The following is a 15,720-nucleotide window of genomic DNA, read 5'->3' as shown; positions in this document are numbered from 1 at the left end:
GCTTGCCTCTCTTGCATCTTTGTTGTGACAGTAATCAACAAAGAATGCTGCCGGGAATGTGCAAAGCACCCAGACCAGCAGGCCCCCTGCTATCTCGTCAATGTCAGAAGATTCTCAAACTAAGCTTGGTCCGGAATCACAACTCATTTGTGAGTTTGTAGGACAGGCAGACAGGACAGCTACTTGGAAAAAAAGGATCCCTTCCTGTTTGCTGGTCATTGTCTCCAAATCAGTTCCAGGAATTGACCTGACAAATATTGACGAGGCTGCTGGGCTCTTCAAACGCCATTTTCCTGTGAGTGGAGAGTGATGTGGCGCTGAAGACGCAGAGAGCCCAGTGACCCTGCTGTGAGTACTGTGGCGCGTCCCTGGTGACCGAGACAGAGGCAGGGCGGCCGCTGCTTCTCTCTCTTTGGCTTTGAGGGACAGGGGTGGGAGAAGTGAGGCCCCGAAAGCAAAAATGCATTTAGGTGCCACTTCCAAGTCTTGAAATAGGAACTTCAGGCTTTCAATAACCTTTTATGGAAAACTTGGCCTTCAAGAGAGGAACCTCAAATATTGCTGGTAGTTAGGCAGGAAAACAGAAGAGTATAATACAAAGCCAAACAACAGTGTGGTTATAGCTAATTTGCTAGCTATCCTGTGTTATGAAAAACGTCATGCTTAACTTAACAGCGGTCATGGTCCCCAGACTTTCTGTTAGCCCAAGACTGGAACCATTCCCAAAACCAACTCTTCAGACAGGGATGGACTGGACTATAAGACAGAAAATGATACTGGTGAGGAGTGAGCTCAGGTAGACACATGAGACCACGTGGGCAGCTCCTGTCTGGAGGGGAGATGAGAAGGCCGAAGGGGACAGAAGCTGGCTAAATGAACACGGAAACACAGGGTGGAGAGAAGGAATGTGCTGTCTCAGTAGAGGGAGAGCAACTAGGAGTATATAGCAAGACGTATATAAATTTTTGTATGAGAGGCTGACTTGATTTGTAAACTTTCACTTAAAGCACAATTAAAAAAAAAAAAAAGAACAGTCATGCTTAAGAGCCCTGGTCTGGAGTTTGAATGTTGCCCCTGCTTCACCAGGTATTTGTTCAGACTCCGAGTTTCAGGGTTCCCATGAGTAAAACAGTAATAATACCTACTTCTTAAGGTTCTCAAACCAGCAGTTGAGGTCCAGTCAACTCCACCTCATGGCAACCCCATGTGTGTCAGAGTAGAACTGTGCTCCATAGGATTTCAATGGCAGATTTCTCAGAAACAGAGCTGCAGTCCTTTCTTCCAAGCACCACCAGGTGGACTCCAACCTCCAACCTTTCAGATAGCAGCGAGCAGGTAACCATTTGCACTACCCAGGGACTCCTTAAGTTTCTCCTACGGGTTAAATTAAGTGACATAGAGCAGTATCTCTCAACAAGGGCACTGTCGTCATTTGGCAGGACCACTCTTCGTTACATGTGACCATTTTAGACTATTTTTTTGCATCCCTGACTTGCACCCACTAAACGCCAGTAGAATTCTCCTTCTTTAGTCATTGAAATGATCCAAACCCACCCCCCCCCACACACACACATACACACATGTGTATTTGCACACACTTCTGGTTGGGAACCACTGATACAATGTATCTAATATCCCTGACACATAGTAAACATCTAATAAACGAGGGATGTTACAATTAATGAATGGAGTCCTTCATTTTCCTCTGGGATCTTTTGGAAAAGGGAATAAAGAAATGAACTTTGCCTTGGTGGAAGGGGAAGAATACTAGCCTTACGCACTTTATAGATGCCAGTGGGTATATGTATTGTATGTCATGTAATCCTTAGGGAGCCCCATGACGTAGGCATCATCATTTCCCTTTGAAAATGGGAACACTGAGGTTAACACAAGGTTTACTTGCATAGTGAGTTACCAGCAGCGCCTTGCTTCCAACCTACGGCTCCTGACTTACAACTCAGTCCTGTTTTGGGAAATAAACTCAACCCTGTTTCTACAAGTCTGGGAATTTTGGGGGTGTTTTTTTTTACTAGGGTAGAAAATGGTGGTGAGTTCAATGGAGTAAAAGGAGTTAACCAAAAATAGTTTCATCACAGCTTTATTTTTTATTTTACCCAGGAAAGAACCAATTATTAAAATTGTTCTGCATCTCCCAAATCCTCCCTCAGAGGAAAAACCAAGGTGTACAGAAACACACTAACCGCTCTGACCCTGGGTTGTGTGGGGAGAGATAAGTCTGGCCTTGGGACAGTGCCCCCAGTACTTTGACCAGCAAACGTGTTTCGACATCACAGATAACAAGGCAGCACTTCTCCCTTCTGACAACTTGCCTTTGTGGTTTGCAGAGGAGTTAGGGCACCAGCAGCTATAAGCCGTGTGCACAAATGCGATCGCTCCCACACTGCCACAGGGCTTTGGACTGATCCCAAGGTTGCTGGTTTTGGCAAAGCGTTTCAAAGGTGTGGGAATGTGCAAAGGTGAAGACACAAAGGTGGTCAGAACAGACTGACAACATGGTCAGTGCGGTCAGCACTGTGGCAATGGGACAAAGTGAGAGCCAGCTCTGAAGGGAGCAGGAGGGTGATAGCCTCCTTCCCTGAGGAGATCACAATCAGGACATCACGCTGGCAGCAGTGTGGATGTACGTCCCTGGGAGGATACAGAGATGTGTGTGGCAGCCTGAAAGGAAAAGAGGGCACTAGGCATGGCAGCAGAGCAGGCAGAGCAGTACTGCCTACGTGACAGTCCCCATGAGAACCACAGCTGCATCCCTGGCCTGAAGCAAGGGTCCTTCTGCCCCTGTACCACTTTGCCCCTAGAGGTGGACAGAAGCTTCTTCTAGCACATTTTCTAACTTAAGAGGAAGAGAAAACACAGGGATATCTTCCCTAAACCCCTGCATCAATTAGGATACAGAGTTTAGCTACTATATGCAACCAGAGATATTCAAATGAACAGAGAATGGATGGAGACAGAGCCGTAGCTCTCACCTCTCTCCTCCCAGGCTCCACCTAGCCCATGCTTTGCCACCCCTTAAAGGTTGCCCTCATCAGCATGGTCCCAGTGGCCAGGCATCACAGCCTCGCTCCAGCTAAAGAAAGACCACAAGAAAAGAAGGCATTCCTTTGCCTCTGAGTTGCGCCCATCACCTTTCCTTCTCATTATCAAGAGCATCATTACATGACCACACCTAGCTGCAAGAGAGCCCAGCATCATTCATTGTCACAGTGTCCTGTGCATCTGCTCCACAGCATCCTTTACAAATTGCAATTATGTATATATTTGCTTATTTAGTTGTCGAGGGTCATCTCAACTACACTGTAAGCTCCAGGAGGTCAGGGATTATGTTTATGTTACCAAGTACCTACCACAGTTCCTGGACCAGATAATTCCTTGAAATGTAATGGACTATTGAAGGAATGGCTGGAAATAAAGAAGTAAAAAGACACACGAAGGGAAGAGCAAGTTATTTCACCTTGCAGAGCTTCAGTTTCCCATTTATAAAATAGAGCTGACCATGTAAGAGGGAGGAAGGGAGGAAGGAAGGATAAGTGGAAGGAAGGAAGGAAGGAAGGAAGGAAGGAAGGAAGGAAGGAAGGAAGGAAGGAAGGAAGGAAGGAAGGAAGGAAGGAAGGAAGGAAGGAAGGAAGGAAGGAAGGAAGGAAGGAAGGAAGGAAGGAAGGAAGGGAGGGAGGGAGGGAGGGAGGGAGGGAGGGAGGGAGGGAGGGAGGGAGGGAGGGAGGGAGGGAGGGAGGGAGGGGAAAGGATAAATGGAAGGAGTGAAGGAGAATAGATTATCGAAGCTTTCTATAGCCCAGACTCCTTTACTCAACCGTACCTTCTAGACTTATCAAAATGCAAAGCAGATAAAGGGGTGCAGCTCTAATTGAAGCCTTGGGGAAAGTGTCTAGGATCCTGACCACTCATCCACCACGTTGTCCTTTGCAGGGCACCCCAATGGTGGGGTGTATTGTGTAAGCAATGGGGGAACCAAGGAGTTATTTATGCAGGAGAGTGACCTGTCTACCATCTTGTTTTCAGAAGATGGAGCCAGCTTGGCTATGGCTGCTGGGAGCAGGGGTCCTGGCCTCTGTCCATTGCCAGCCCTTTCCTGCACATGGAGATAAGAGTCTGGGGGTGTCTCGAGCTCCCAATGACCAACTGTCAGAGCCAGCTCCAGCCTACCGCAAAATCACACCCACAATCACCAATTTTGCTTTGCGTTTGTATAAGCAACTTGCAGCAGACATCCCCAGAAACATCTTCTTCTCCCCAGTGAGCATCTCCACCACCCTGGCCCTGCTCTCTCTTGGGGCCCAAGTTAACACCTCAACGCAGATTCTGGAAGGCCTGGGCTTCAACCTCACAGAGACGCCAGAAGCCGACCTCCACCACAGCTTCCAGAGCCTCCTCCACACCCTGGACCTACCCAGCCCCAAATTTGAACTAAAAGTGGGGAACTCCCTTTTCCTAGACAAGCAACTCAAACCTCAGCAGTGGTTTCTGGACAGCGTCAAGGAGCTATACGGTGCATTCGCTTTCTCGGCAATTTCTCGGATACCACTGGAATGGCGAGGCAAATCAATGAATACGTGAGAAAGCGAACATATGGGCAAGTCCCGGACTGCCTGCAAGAGGTCAACCAAGACACGCTGGTGGTCCTCTTGAATTACATCTTCTTCAAAGGTGAGGGCTTGCTCGAACGTGGTTGTTGCCACCTCCTTCCGCAAAGTCTCTTACCCGAGAGACCCCACAATCAGGTCCTCTGAGTCTCAGGGAACTGGACTCATAGCTCTGAGAGGGGCCCTTTTTCCTTCCTTCCTTCCTTCCTTCCTTCCTTCCTTCCTTCCTTCCTTCCTTCCTTCCTTCCTTCCTTCCTTCCTTCCTTCCTTCCTTCCTTCCTTCCTTCCTTCCTTCCTTCCTTCCTTCCTTCCTTCCTTCCTTCCTTCCTCCCTCCCTCCCTCCCTCCCTCCCTCCCTCCCTCCCTCCCTTCCTCCCTTCCTCCCTTCCTCCCTCCCTCCCTCCCTCCCTCCCTCCCTCCCTCCCTTCCTTCCTCCCTCCCTTCCCTCCCTCCCTCCCTCCCTTCCTCCCTTCCTCCCTTCTTCCCTTCCTCCCTCCCTCCCTCCCTCACTTCTTCCTTCCTTCCTTCCTCTTCCTTCCCCTCCCTTCCTCCTTCCTTCCTTGTTTTTTTTTTCTTTCTTTGCATTATTAAGTTTTTTTCACCAAACATTAGTACAAGGTTAAAAAGCCCCATAAAATGGCAAGAAGTACCTTCTATATCCCCTCCAGCCACCATCCCTTGCCCTGCTCCCAAAGGCAGCTACCTTGAGATCTTTTACCTGTTTCTTCTGGTAGATACCGTCCTATATGTAAATAATATTCTTCGTTTCAATTTCTCTTGCCATGTTCCCTGTATCCCTGTTTCATTTTAACTTTTCTGTAGAATCAATCTTACTTTTCTATTAACAATTTATTTTTTAGAAAAATATTCTATTTTTTAATATTATGATACATTTTGAACATATAGAACTATACAGAGAATATAAAAATCATGCATACACTCCCCCACCAAAAACTACCAAATGTTAAGTTTTATCATTTGCTTTAGATTTTTAGTTTTAAAAATGCAGTATTACGGATGCAGTTCAAATTCTTTTCAGTCCTTCGTTGTCCCCATTTCCCTCCTTCCATTCCTCTCCAGAGGCACCTGCTATCCTACGGTCGGTATGTATCTTTCCTGCCTGTGTATCCACACCATTGGCACACAAGTATGTATCCATAAGCATAGGAAATTCCATTTATGCATTTTACAGAGATGGTATTATATCGTGTGTATTCTTGTGTACATATTTTTCTACTGCAACTACCACGTCTTTATATTATTGCTGTTGTTGGCAGCTGCCACTGGCCACTGAGTCAGTTCCTATTCAGGGCTAACTTACATATAACAGAATAAAACAATACTCCCCAGCCCCTGGCCTGTGCCATCTTTATGATTATTGGTGTGTTTGAGTCCATCGTTGAGGCTATGGTGTCAACCCACCTCACGGAGGGCATCCCTCGTCTTTGCTGGCCCTCTACTTTACCAAATATGATTGTCCATGTATGGGCCACGAAAACATAGACCTTTTCCTGTGGATAACTTCTTCCATGCTTGGTCTTGGGAATGTGCTGGCCTTTCCTGCTTCATCCCTGGGCAGAGTTTTCTAATCCAGGCTTCCCAGACAGGAACTACCTCCTGACTCCTTGCAGAGAGTTTAGTTCCAAGCACCTCTCCCTAAAGTCTGTATCTGAGCCTGATGTCTGGGAACCAGATGACCTCAGCTCCAGCTCAGATATCTGGCTTCCTTCTTTGTTTCTGGAAACTTTTGTTCTTGGTTTTGAGCTCAGCCATCTATTTATTTTTTCCTATATTTTACCCATCGTTTCTAAGTGCTTACCCAAGAAGAGTTTTTCTGCTTTAATGCCATCTGTGCTACTGCCCAGAAGTGTGAAGGGCCTGAGTCTTAATCTTTGATTCTCCAGAGTCTAACACAGGGCCAAGTACATTTTAAATGTTCGCTAAATGAATTATTTCAAGCTAAACTTTAGTCTCATGTCTGAGGCCTCTGGAAGTGTTATTCATTCATTCATTCATTTATCCAAGGACACGTATGAAGTACCGACTGCATTTTAGGGACCTCGCTAACCTCTAAGGAAAATGTATAAATAAATAATTTTCCACCTTGTGTGTCTCCCAGTCCCATGGGGTTGCAAATAAGTAAAGAGAAAATTACAGCTCAACTGGATGCTAACGCTCTGCTTGAATAGGTATGGGTACCATGGAACTCTCAAAAGGAACACCCATCCAGACTGGAGGAGTGAGGGAAGCCTTCCTGGAAGAGGAGGCATCTAAGCTGAGACATGACGAATGAGTAGGATGTACTCGGGCAAAAAGGTGGTGGGAGAAGTATTCAGGTTGGAAAAATAGCATGTGCAAAGGTCCAGGGAAAAGAGATACTATTGCATTTTCAAGGAACTGAAACAAGTTTAGTTTGCCTGGAGCACAGACTACCGCAGGGGTAGCGCGTAGAAGAAATACCAAGAATCACTGAAGAGAAGGCGAGGGCAACGTTGCAGACCCTGGACTTTAGCCTAGAGGAATCCTGAATTGCCAAAGGCTGTAAGCAACAGAGTGACATGATCGTATCTGTTTCAGAAAGAGGAGTTGCTGTAATTTGTGAAATGGTTTGCAGGAAAGTAAGAGTGGGAGAGTAGAAACAGGTGAGGAGGGTCTTGAAGGGGTCCAAAGTATGATGACGGCCTTGACTAAAGTTCGGGCTCTGGAGGGGGAATCAATGCTAACTGGTGACTGATTGAGTGTGGGCGTGAGGGAAAGGATGACTCAGCCCTTGCCCCTGCCACCAAGGCCAGTGTTTTCAGGGGGCCAGATCAGGACGTCATTGTGGGTGAAGACTGTAAAGAGTAAGAGAAGACACTACACACGTGGGCATGACAGAGTCTGCTTTTCTAACTGTGTCTTAACGGGCGTTTGTGTTACACGTTACGTTGCATTAACTGGGTCTTCTTCCTTTTCCAGTTTGAGTATTAGGGAATTGGAGGGGGCGAACCTTGAGCTTCACCGGAGAGCGGTCATCATGTAGCAGGTTGATGTCCAGACGCAGCTTGGCAGAGAGGGATGAACTCAGTATTTACAAAGAACCTGGGCTATGGAGTCAGATTCAGAGGACCTTCCCAGCTCTGCCACTTGATGGCTCTGTGAATTGGGAGCATTTACGTAAATTCCCAGGAATTCTGTTTCCTTGTCTCTAACACGCGGATAATAATACTGGTTTCATGTTAGTTTTTGTGAAGATTTAAAGAGCTAACGCCTCACACACAGAAGGTGCTTAAACCAGATGCCACAGAGTCCATTCTGACTCCTGGTGACCCTGTATGTGAAGGAGTAGAACTACGCTCCACAGGATTTTCTATTTTATTGATCTTTTCGAAGAACCAACTTCTGGATTTGTTGATGCTGTCTATTATTTTTCTGTTTTTGATTTCATTTATTTCTGCTCTGGCTCCATAGGGTTTTCAATGGCTTATTTTTTGGACGTAGATTGCCAGGCCTTTCTTCTGAGGTGCCACCGGATGGACTCAAACCTCCTATCTGTCAATTAGCAATTAAACATGCTAACCACTCGCACCACCCAAGGACTCTTAAAAGGTGCTTTAAAAACTTGTTGCCACTGAGTCGGTTCCAACTCCTAGCAACCCTATAGGATGGAATAGAACTGCCCCATAGGATTTCCAAGGAGCAGCTGGTGGATTTGGATTCGAACTGCTGACCTTTTGGTTAGCAGCCCAGGTCTTAACCACTGTGTGACGAGGGCTCCAAAAAGGTGCTTAGTAGATGGGAATAACTCTTGACATCTTGAAAGCTAAGTTGCCCTGAAGTGGAGCAAAATCACAGGTCATCAGGGCTCGAACTCTGATGACTTATTTTAGTGGCTGAGTGAGATATAAATCTCAGCCTCCCGATTCCTGTACAGGCCCCATTTCCTTGCCTCAAACTTATACCCAGAGGAAGTCACCAAACCAATGTGCATTAGTGTATGTCTGCCCAGAGTTGCTCTCTTGGAGATTGTCTTAGTTAACTAGTGCAGCTATAACAGAAATGCCACAAATGAATGGCTTTAACACATAGAAATTTATTCTTTCAAAGTCTAGGAGGCTAGAAGTCTGAATTCAGGGCTCCAGCTCCAGGAGAAATCTTTCTCTTTCTGTCAGGCCTTGGAGAAGGTCCTTGTCATCAGTCTTCTCCGGGTCTAGGAGATTCTCAGCACAGGAACCCAGAGTCCAGAGGATGTGCTCTGCTCCTGGCTCTTTTTGCTTGGTGCTAATGACATCCCTCTCCTCTCTGCTTGATTCTCTCTTTTATATCTCAAAAGAAATTGACTCAAAATACAATCTAAATATCCTATAGATTGAATCCTGTTGTTGTTGTTAGGTGCCGTCGAGTAGGTTCCAACTCATAGCGACCCTATGCACAACAGAACGAAACACTGCCCGGTCCTGCGCCATCCTTACAGTTGTTGTTATGCTTGACCTCATTCTTGCAGCCACTGTGTCATTCCACCTTGTTGAGGGCCTTCCACTTTTCTGCTGACCCTGTACTCTGCCAAGCATGAAGTCCTTCTCCAGGGACTGATCCCTCCTGACAACACGTCCAAAGTATGTAAGACGCAGTCTTGCCATCCTTGCCTCTAAGAAGCATTCTGGCCGCACTTCTTCCAAGACGGATTTGTTCATTCTTTTGGCAGTCCATGGTATATTCAATATTCTTCGCCAATACCACAATTCAAACGCGTCAACTCTTCTTCTGTCTTCCTTATTCATTATCCAGCTTTCACATGCATATGATGTGATTGAAAATACCATGGCTTGGGTCAGGCGCACCTTAGTCTTCAGGGTGACATCTTTGCTCTTCAACACTTTGAAGAGGTCCTTTGCAGCAGATTTGCCCAATGCAATGCGTCTTTTGATTTCTTGACTGCTGCTTCCATGGCTGTTGATTGTGGATCCAAGTAAAATGAAATCCTTGACAACTTCAATCTTTTCTTCGTTTTAGATCGAATCCTACCTCATTAGTATAACTGCCTCTAATCCTGCCTCATTAACATCATAGAGGTTTAGATTTACAATGCATAAAATAATCACATCAGATCACAAAATGGTGGACAACCACACAATACCAGGAGTCATGGCCTAGCCAAGTTGACACATATTTTGGGGGGACACACATCAATCCATAACAGAGATATTCTTATGGTTTTACGGGTTTTGTGTCCTAAGCCAAGTGGAAGCATCCTTTCAATCGCTACCGGACCCAGAAGCAGGAGAGCTTCTTTGTGGATGAGAGAACCTCTCTCCGGGTCCCCATGATGCACCAGAAGGAAATGCACAGGTTCCTGTATGACCAGGAGCTGGCTTGCACCGTCCTGCGGATAGAATACAGCGGAAACGCGCTGGCTCTGCTGATCCTTCCTGACCCAGGGAAAATGAAGCAGGTGGAGGCTGCGTTGCAGCCAGAGACCCTGAGGAAATGGGACCAACTGCTCCTTCCGAGGTAAGGGCCACTCCTTTCTGGCAGACCTTGCTCATGAACCTGAGTGGTTCTTGAACAACTGTGGTTGCAAGAGCCCAGATTCTAGCTCCCAATCAAGGGCCTGCCCTTTACCAACTGTGTGATCTTGGGCAATTTTCTTTCTTTTTATTTTTTTTTGGGGGGGGGCCTTAGATTTCCTCAACTGTAAATATGAGGATGTAACAGCCGCCCATTGGGTTGCTCAGAAGATTGATTAATACTTAGAATGGTACCCAGTGCATGCTAAGAGCTCACTTGGGTGATAATCATTCCATTCTCCCTCTCTCAGTATCTTCCCAGCTCTGACCTCCTTTCCTCTTGCTCCCCTCTTCCTCCCAAGAAAAATGTACTACCAGAAGGTGGTTGAGTACAACCAACAAGTCCCACCAAGTACAATTATTGAGAATGATTCTGACTCCCACACAACAGTGTATGTTTTTAAAATTTGCCTCTTTCTTAATTAAAATAACTTAAAAAAAAAAAATACCGAGAAGAACATTGCAAAAATCAAAGTGTCAGTTTTGTGCGATCACTAACCAATTGCCTTTTATTTCACTTGCTTGTTGTGAATGGTTTTGTCATGGCAGTTTCAGCTCTTTCTGGTTTCCCCAGACCCCTTCGCCAGCTACTTCCTTCTTGGGACGTGTCTTCATTCATGAGCTGCTCTGGGATAAAATCAGGCCCTCAGTTACTTATGGCTGCATAACAAGCCATCTCAAAACGGAGTGGCTTAACACAAACATTTGTTCTCTCTCTGGGTTCTGTGGGCCGGCTGGGCTTAGCTGTTGGTCATGAGGTACCTGAAGTCAGGCAGGTTAGAGGTGATGGTGGCCTATATTAGGGGAATACTAGTGGGTGGATTTAGGATGACACCCTGGTGGCGCACTGGTTAAGAGCTCAGCCATTAACCAAAAGGCCGGCAGTTCAAATCCACCAGCCACTCCTTGGAAACCGTATGGGGTGCTTCTACTCTATCATCCAGGGTCATGATGAGTCGGAACCAATTTGGCAGCAGCAGGTTTGGTTTTTTGGTGTGTGGATTTAGGATATAGTTTGGAAGTTTGAACCAACATGACTTCTGAAGAAGCAGATATGGAGGTAGGAGAGCGTGAACAACATTTATCTTACATGACTATTACGTGGACTCAGTCAGCTAAGCCTTGTAAAAACTTAGCCCAGGGTCTGGCTCCTAAAAGGCCCTCTATACGTACAACAGAGATGATGAAGACAGGGCTGTGCCAGGAGGCATCTCAGATGCAGCCATGCATCTGTGAGGTCTGATAAAAGGGAGTTCTGGGTAGTGGAACGTTCTAGCTTAGCGGGCAGCGTCTCAGGACTGATCCCCCTCAGACTGGGAAGCGCTTCCCTTCCACAGCTCAGGCTGCCCACAGTCACGCTAGTGCAGCAAGCAGAACGTGGCAGCACCGTTCTCTGTCTAATTCTCTCTCCAGTCTGCTAGATTTGCACTTGCCAAGGTTTTCCATTTCCGGGATGTATAACCTGGAAGAGATACTGCCCCGAATTGGTCTCACCAGCCTATTCAACTTAGAAGCCGACTTTTCAGGAATCACCGGGCTGCTCAACAAAACCATCTCCAGGGTAAGGGATGACCATGGGGCTGGGAGTTCTTTCCTCCCTTGACACATGGTGCATTGGAATGTCAAGTTCCCCATTCTTTTGTCTTTTCTGGTTCTTCAATATCACAGCCTTTGAGGGTTCTCTTCACTATTGCCCAGCAAAGAGCTCACAGGAACCTCCCTTTCCACCATCCCTTATTCTAGAAGTCTATGTTCTTCCGGAGACGGATAAGAGGTTCTGAATAGGGTGGACCCACCTGGGGTCACCTCAGAGTCAGAATAGTGTGGGAATAGCTTTATTTTTGTTGCTTATACTTCCTCCTAGGGCAGGTGGTGAAAGGCTACCCACCTTTGTTGTAGCTCTAAAGAGTTGTGGGGTATTAGTCAGCTTTGCTGCAGTAACAAGCACCCCCCAAATCTCAGCGCCTTATGGTATCAGCGCTTTTGTGTGTCAGAAGTGAGTCACAATCACCTGGCTACAGATCTGCTTACATGTCTTCTTCCTTCCAGGATGTAGGCTAGAGGAGAAGCCCCTATCTGGGACATGCCCTTCTTCTAGCAGTGAAAAAAAAGACAAGAGAGAATGTGCAACAGCTTTTAATGCTTCTCCCCACACGTGGCCTACGTCATGGCTGTTTACGTGCCATTGGCCAAAGTAGGCCCCAAAGTCAAGGCCAGTGTCGATGGACAGGGCTGCGTTCTCCGGCAAAAGCCACTGCAAGTTACAAGGAAGGGTGAGGGTTTATAATCCGCTAAGAAGGGAAGCTCCCTGTGGCCCGAGCAGTTTGCACTCACCTGCTAACCTAAAGGTCGATGGTTCAAACTCACCCAGCAGCTCCATGGAAGAAAGAGCTAGTTATCTGCTTCCATAAAGATTACAGCCAAGAAAACCCTGTGGAGCAGTTCTGCTCTGTCACGTCGGTCATCATGAGTCGGTATTGACTGGATGGCAATGGATTTTTTTTTTAATCAGGAGGGAGAGATACAATAGGAGGGAAAAGAGCCAAGGCCCTTCCTTGCTCTTTGCTGTTGGTTGTCTTTTTTTGTTTTTTTTTAAGACTAGAGTCATTAATCACCATCTGAGCCTTTGCTCTGAGCTTCCAAAGAAACCAGCTGAGAGTTGAATATGAAACCAAGGCAGCAATCAGGGTGTGCTCTTGTGTGTGTGTGTGTGTGTGTGGTGTGTGCATGTGTGTGTGGGCGTGTGTGTGGTGTGTGCAGGTGTGTGTATTTGAAAGGGTAAACAAGAAAAAAAAAGTCTTGCCTTTTAAAGAATTTCTTTCACAGTTACCTCTGATGCTGGATTTATCTTTTCATATCTTTTTTTCAGACATCAAAGGGATCATCAAGGCCAGTGTTTTTTCAAATATTTCTTTAAGCCTCAGGACCCTTTCTTCCTAGGACACTGGCTGCAAATGAGCTACAAGATGAGTTCCTGTCTTGGAGGCAGGTTGGGGGGCTGGGAACACCATCCACCTGGTCTTCTGCCCTGAGGCTTCTATTAGAAGCTTCTAGGGGACCCCCGCTGAGCTCAGTTTGAGAACCTTTGACTTAGGCTCACCAATCCATTTTAAAGATGAGAACAACGAGGCCTAGAGAGTTTAAGTGCAGCTCGGAGCAGAAGATGACAGCGAGGCATGTGCCACGAGTACCCAGGTGTTTGTGGAATGCTCCGAAAAGCCACTGCCAAGTTTTGCAGCCTAATGCACATTGGGGTAGCCCTCGGCTCTGCTCCGGCCCATTTGTCCCCCTGTCAAAGGGCAAAGGACACTGTCAGGATGAACCCTCAGAACACGATGGAGGGAGAGAACACAGGAGAGAAGAGAGGAAAGGAAAGGAAGTTCTGGGGTTGCCTCCCAGGAAGGCAGGAAGTGCAGCAGAAGGCCATACCTGTACCCTTCGAAGGTCTCCGGACTGACACCATCTCTGCCTCCTTTTCTGTTCCCAGGTGTCACACAAGGCAGTGGTGGACATGAACGAGAAGGGGACCGAAGCTGGGGCTGCCTCCGGCCTCCTCTCCCAGCCCCAGTCTCTGAACACAACGGCAGCTCCTCATGCTCGTTTCAACAGGCCTTTTCTGCTGCTCCTTTGGGATGTGACCACCCAGAGCTTACTCTTCCTGGGAAAAGTAGTCAACCCAGCCGCGGGGTGACTATGGCGGGAGGCCAGGGGTGTCTGATCTCTGTCCCAAGGTCTGGGCCCCCTTCTTCCCAGACTGAACCGAGAGACCAGCAGCCATCTGCTTCATGGGGCTGTGTGAGGACCACTTATCAATGTGTGAAGATCCTAATAAAGCTGGCCTTGGGCTTTGTGAACATCGAACAGCAATACCTGAAAGAAAGGATCAGCTCCAAGAGGAGCTTTTAGCATTCATTCCATACCGCACCAGCATCAGTTGCTGTCAGTTCCAACTCATGGCCATCCCACGTGCATCAGAGCAGAACTGCACTCTATAGGGTGGTCAATGGCTGATTTTTCAGAAGCAGATCACCAGGCCTTTCTTCCAAAGCACCTCTGGGTGGACTCAAACTGCCAACCTTTTGATTAAAAAAAAAAAAATTTTTTTTAGCAGCCATTAAATATTCGTACCACCCAGGAAATCCATTCATCCTATGATCCCCTCGAATCTGGTGTCCAACAGTGGTCAGGAAGTTGAAAAGGAAAACCACCGCCACCACTGCAGATGTTTCCTGAAGTCCTTTGGGTAAGGGTCACAAGAAAAGGCACAAAGGACATCAGGAGGTATAAGTGATTCTGTCCCTTCACAGCAGCCCATCTCAGCTGGACAGCAGAGTAAGGGCACCCTGCAGCATCACCGCCAGCCTTGAGAGGAGGTGGGAGCTGGGTGGGACTCCCAACCACGCTGCACGAGGAGAAGGGATACTGAGGCTGGGCCAGTGCAGTAATGGGTCAACCCAGTAGGGATGGCAAAGCAACAGCAAGAAAAGAGAGCCAGAGCCCAGGGGCAACCCAAGATCACGGCGGTGGGAGGGGCAGCATGGCCAGGTGGGACAACAGGTTTAGGGAAAAAACATGGTAAGTGAGATGGATTTGGGGACAGTAGTTAATTGAGAAAGGTCCCCACGTGGCGCAAATGCTGAGCACTCAACTTGGAACCTAAAAGTTGGCGGTTCAAACCCACCCAGCAGTGCTGCAGCAGAAAGGCCTGGCAACTGGCTTCCCTTAAAACGACCAAGACAACCCGGTGGAACAATTCTACTCTGTAACATACGGGGTCTCCAGGAGTCAGAACTGACTTGATGGCAACGGGTTTTGTTTTGTATTGTTTTTTAATTCAATTGAGCAGTGCATTGGTGGGAATTGAACCCAGGTCTCCGGCATGAAAGGCAAGAATTCAACCACTGAACCACCACTGCCGTCAATGTGCAGCCACCACCCATCTGTCAGTGGAGGCTTGGGTGTTGCTAGAATGCGGAATAGGTTTAAGTGGAGCTTTCAGATCAAGACAGACTAGGAAGAAAGGTCTGGCAATCTGCTTCCAAAAATCAGACAACGAAAACCCTATGGATCTCAATGGTCTGATCAGCAACCAATCATGGGTATGGTACAGGACCAGGTAGCGTTTTGTTCCATTGTGCGTGGGTTGCCATGGATCAAGGCTGATTGAAGGCAGCTAACAACATTCAGTTCAGGTGGAGAATCTTTTAGCGGTCAGAGGTCCTGCTCCCACACAGTGACTCTCCAGTCTTAAGTGGCATCCCTCAAAAACTGGTGGGAAACATAGAGGGGCACCAACCTAGCTACGGGCACGTTCCATGCGTATGACAATGCCATCACCACAGTGGGGTCTGGGCCACAGCCTCCAGGGTGGCAGTAGTGGTGCATGTCTAGGAAGGAGCCAGCCCAGAAGATGCCTGTAGTAGAAGGTCCCACCCCCACCCAAGGGAGGTGAGACCTGAGTTGAATCATGAAAAACAGGCAAGCCTTAAATAAAGCGGAAGAGGGGATGAGTCTGAGAGAGGGCCAGGGAGATAGCCTAGGGGCACTGGCCAC

General features: G+C 47.4%; 1 protein-coding gene across 1 annotated transcript; it reads left to right on the top strand.

Annotated features, from left to right (window-relative positions):
* The first annotated feature begins 64 nt into the window (after positions 1-64).
* Positions 65-13,861, top strand: SERPINA11 (serpin family A member 11). Its single transcript, XM_049898325.1, is given in 6 exon segments — positions 65-348; positions 4,042-4,543; positions 4,546-4,686; positions 9,838-10,111; positions 11,581-11,728; positions 13,655-13,861. Coding segments are annotated over 5 exon segments (1,266 nt in total). The 5' UTR covers positions 65-348; positions 4,042-4,044; the 3' UTR covers positions 13,859-13,861.
* The last annotated feature ends 1,859 nt before the right edge of the window (positions 13,862-15,720 follow it).

Source organism: Elephas maximus, chromosome 10 (assembly GCF_024166365.1).
Source record: "Elephas maximus indicus isolate mEleMax1 chromosome 10, mEleMax1 primary haplotype, whole genome shotgun sequence".
In the NCBI taxonomy this organism is placed as follows: Eukaryota; Metazoa; Chordata; class Mammalia; order Proboscidea; family Elephantidae; genus Elephas; species Elephas maximus.
This window is presented reverse-complemented; position numbering and strand designations above follow the sequence as displayed.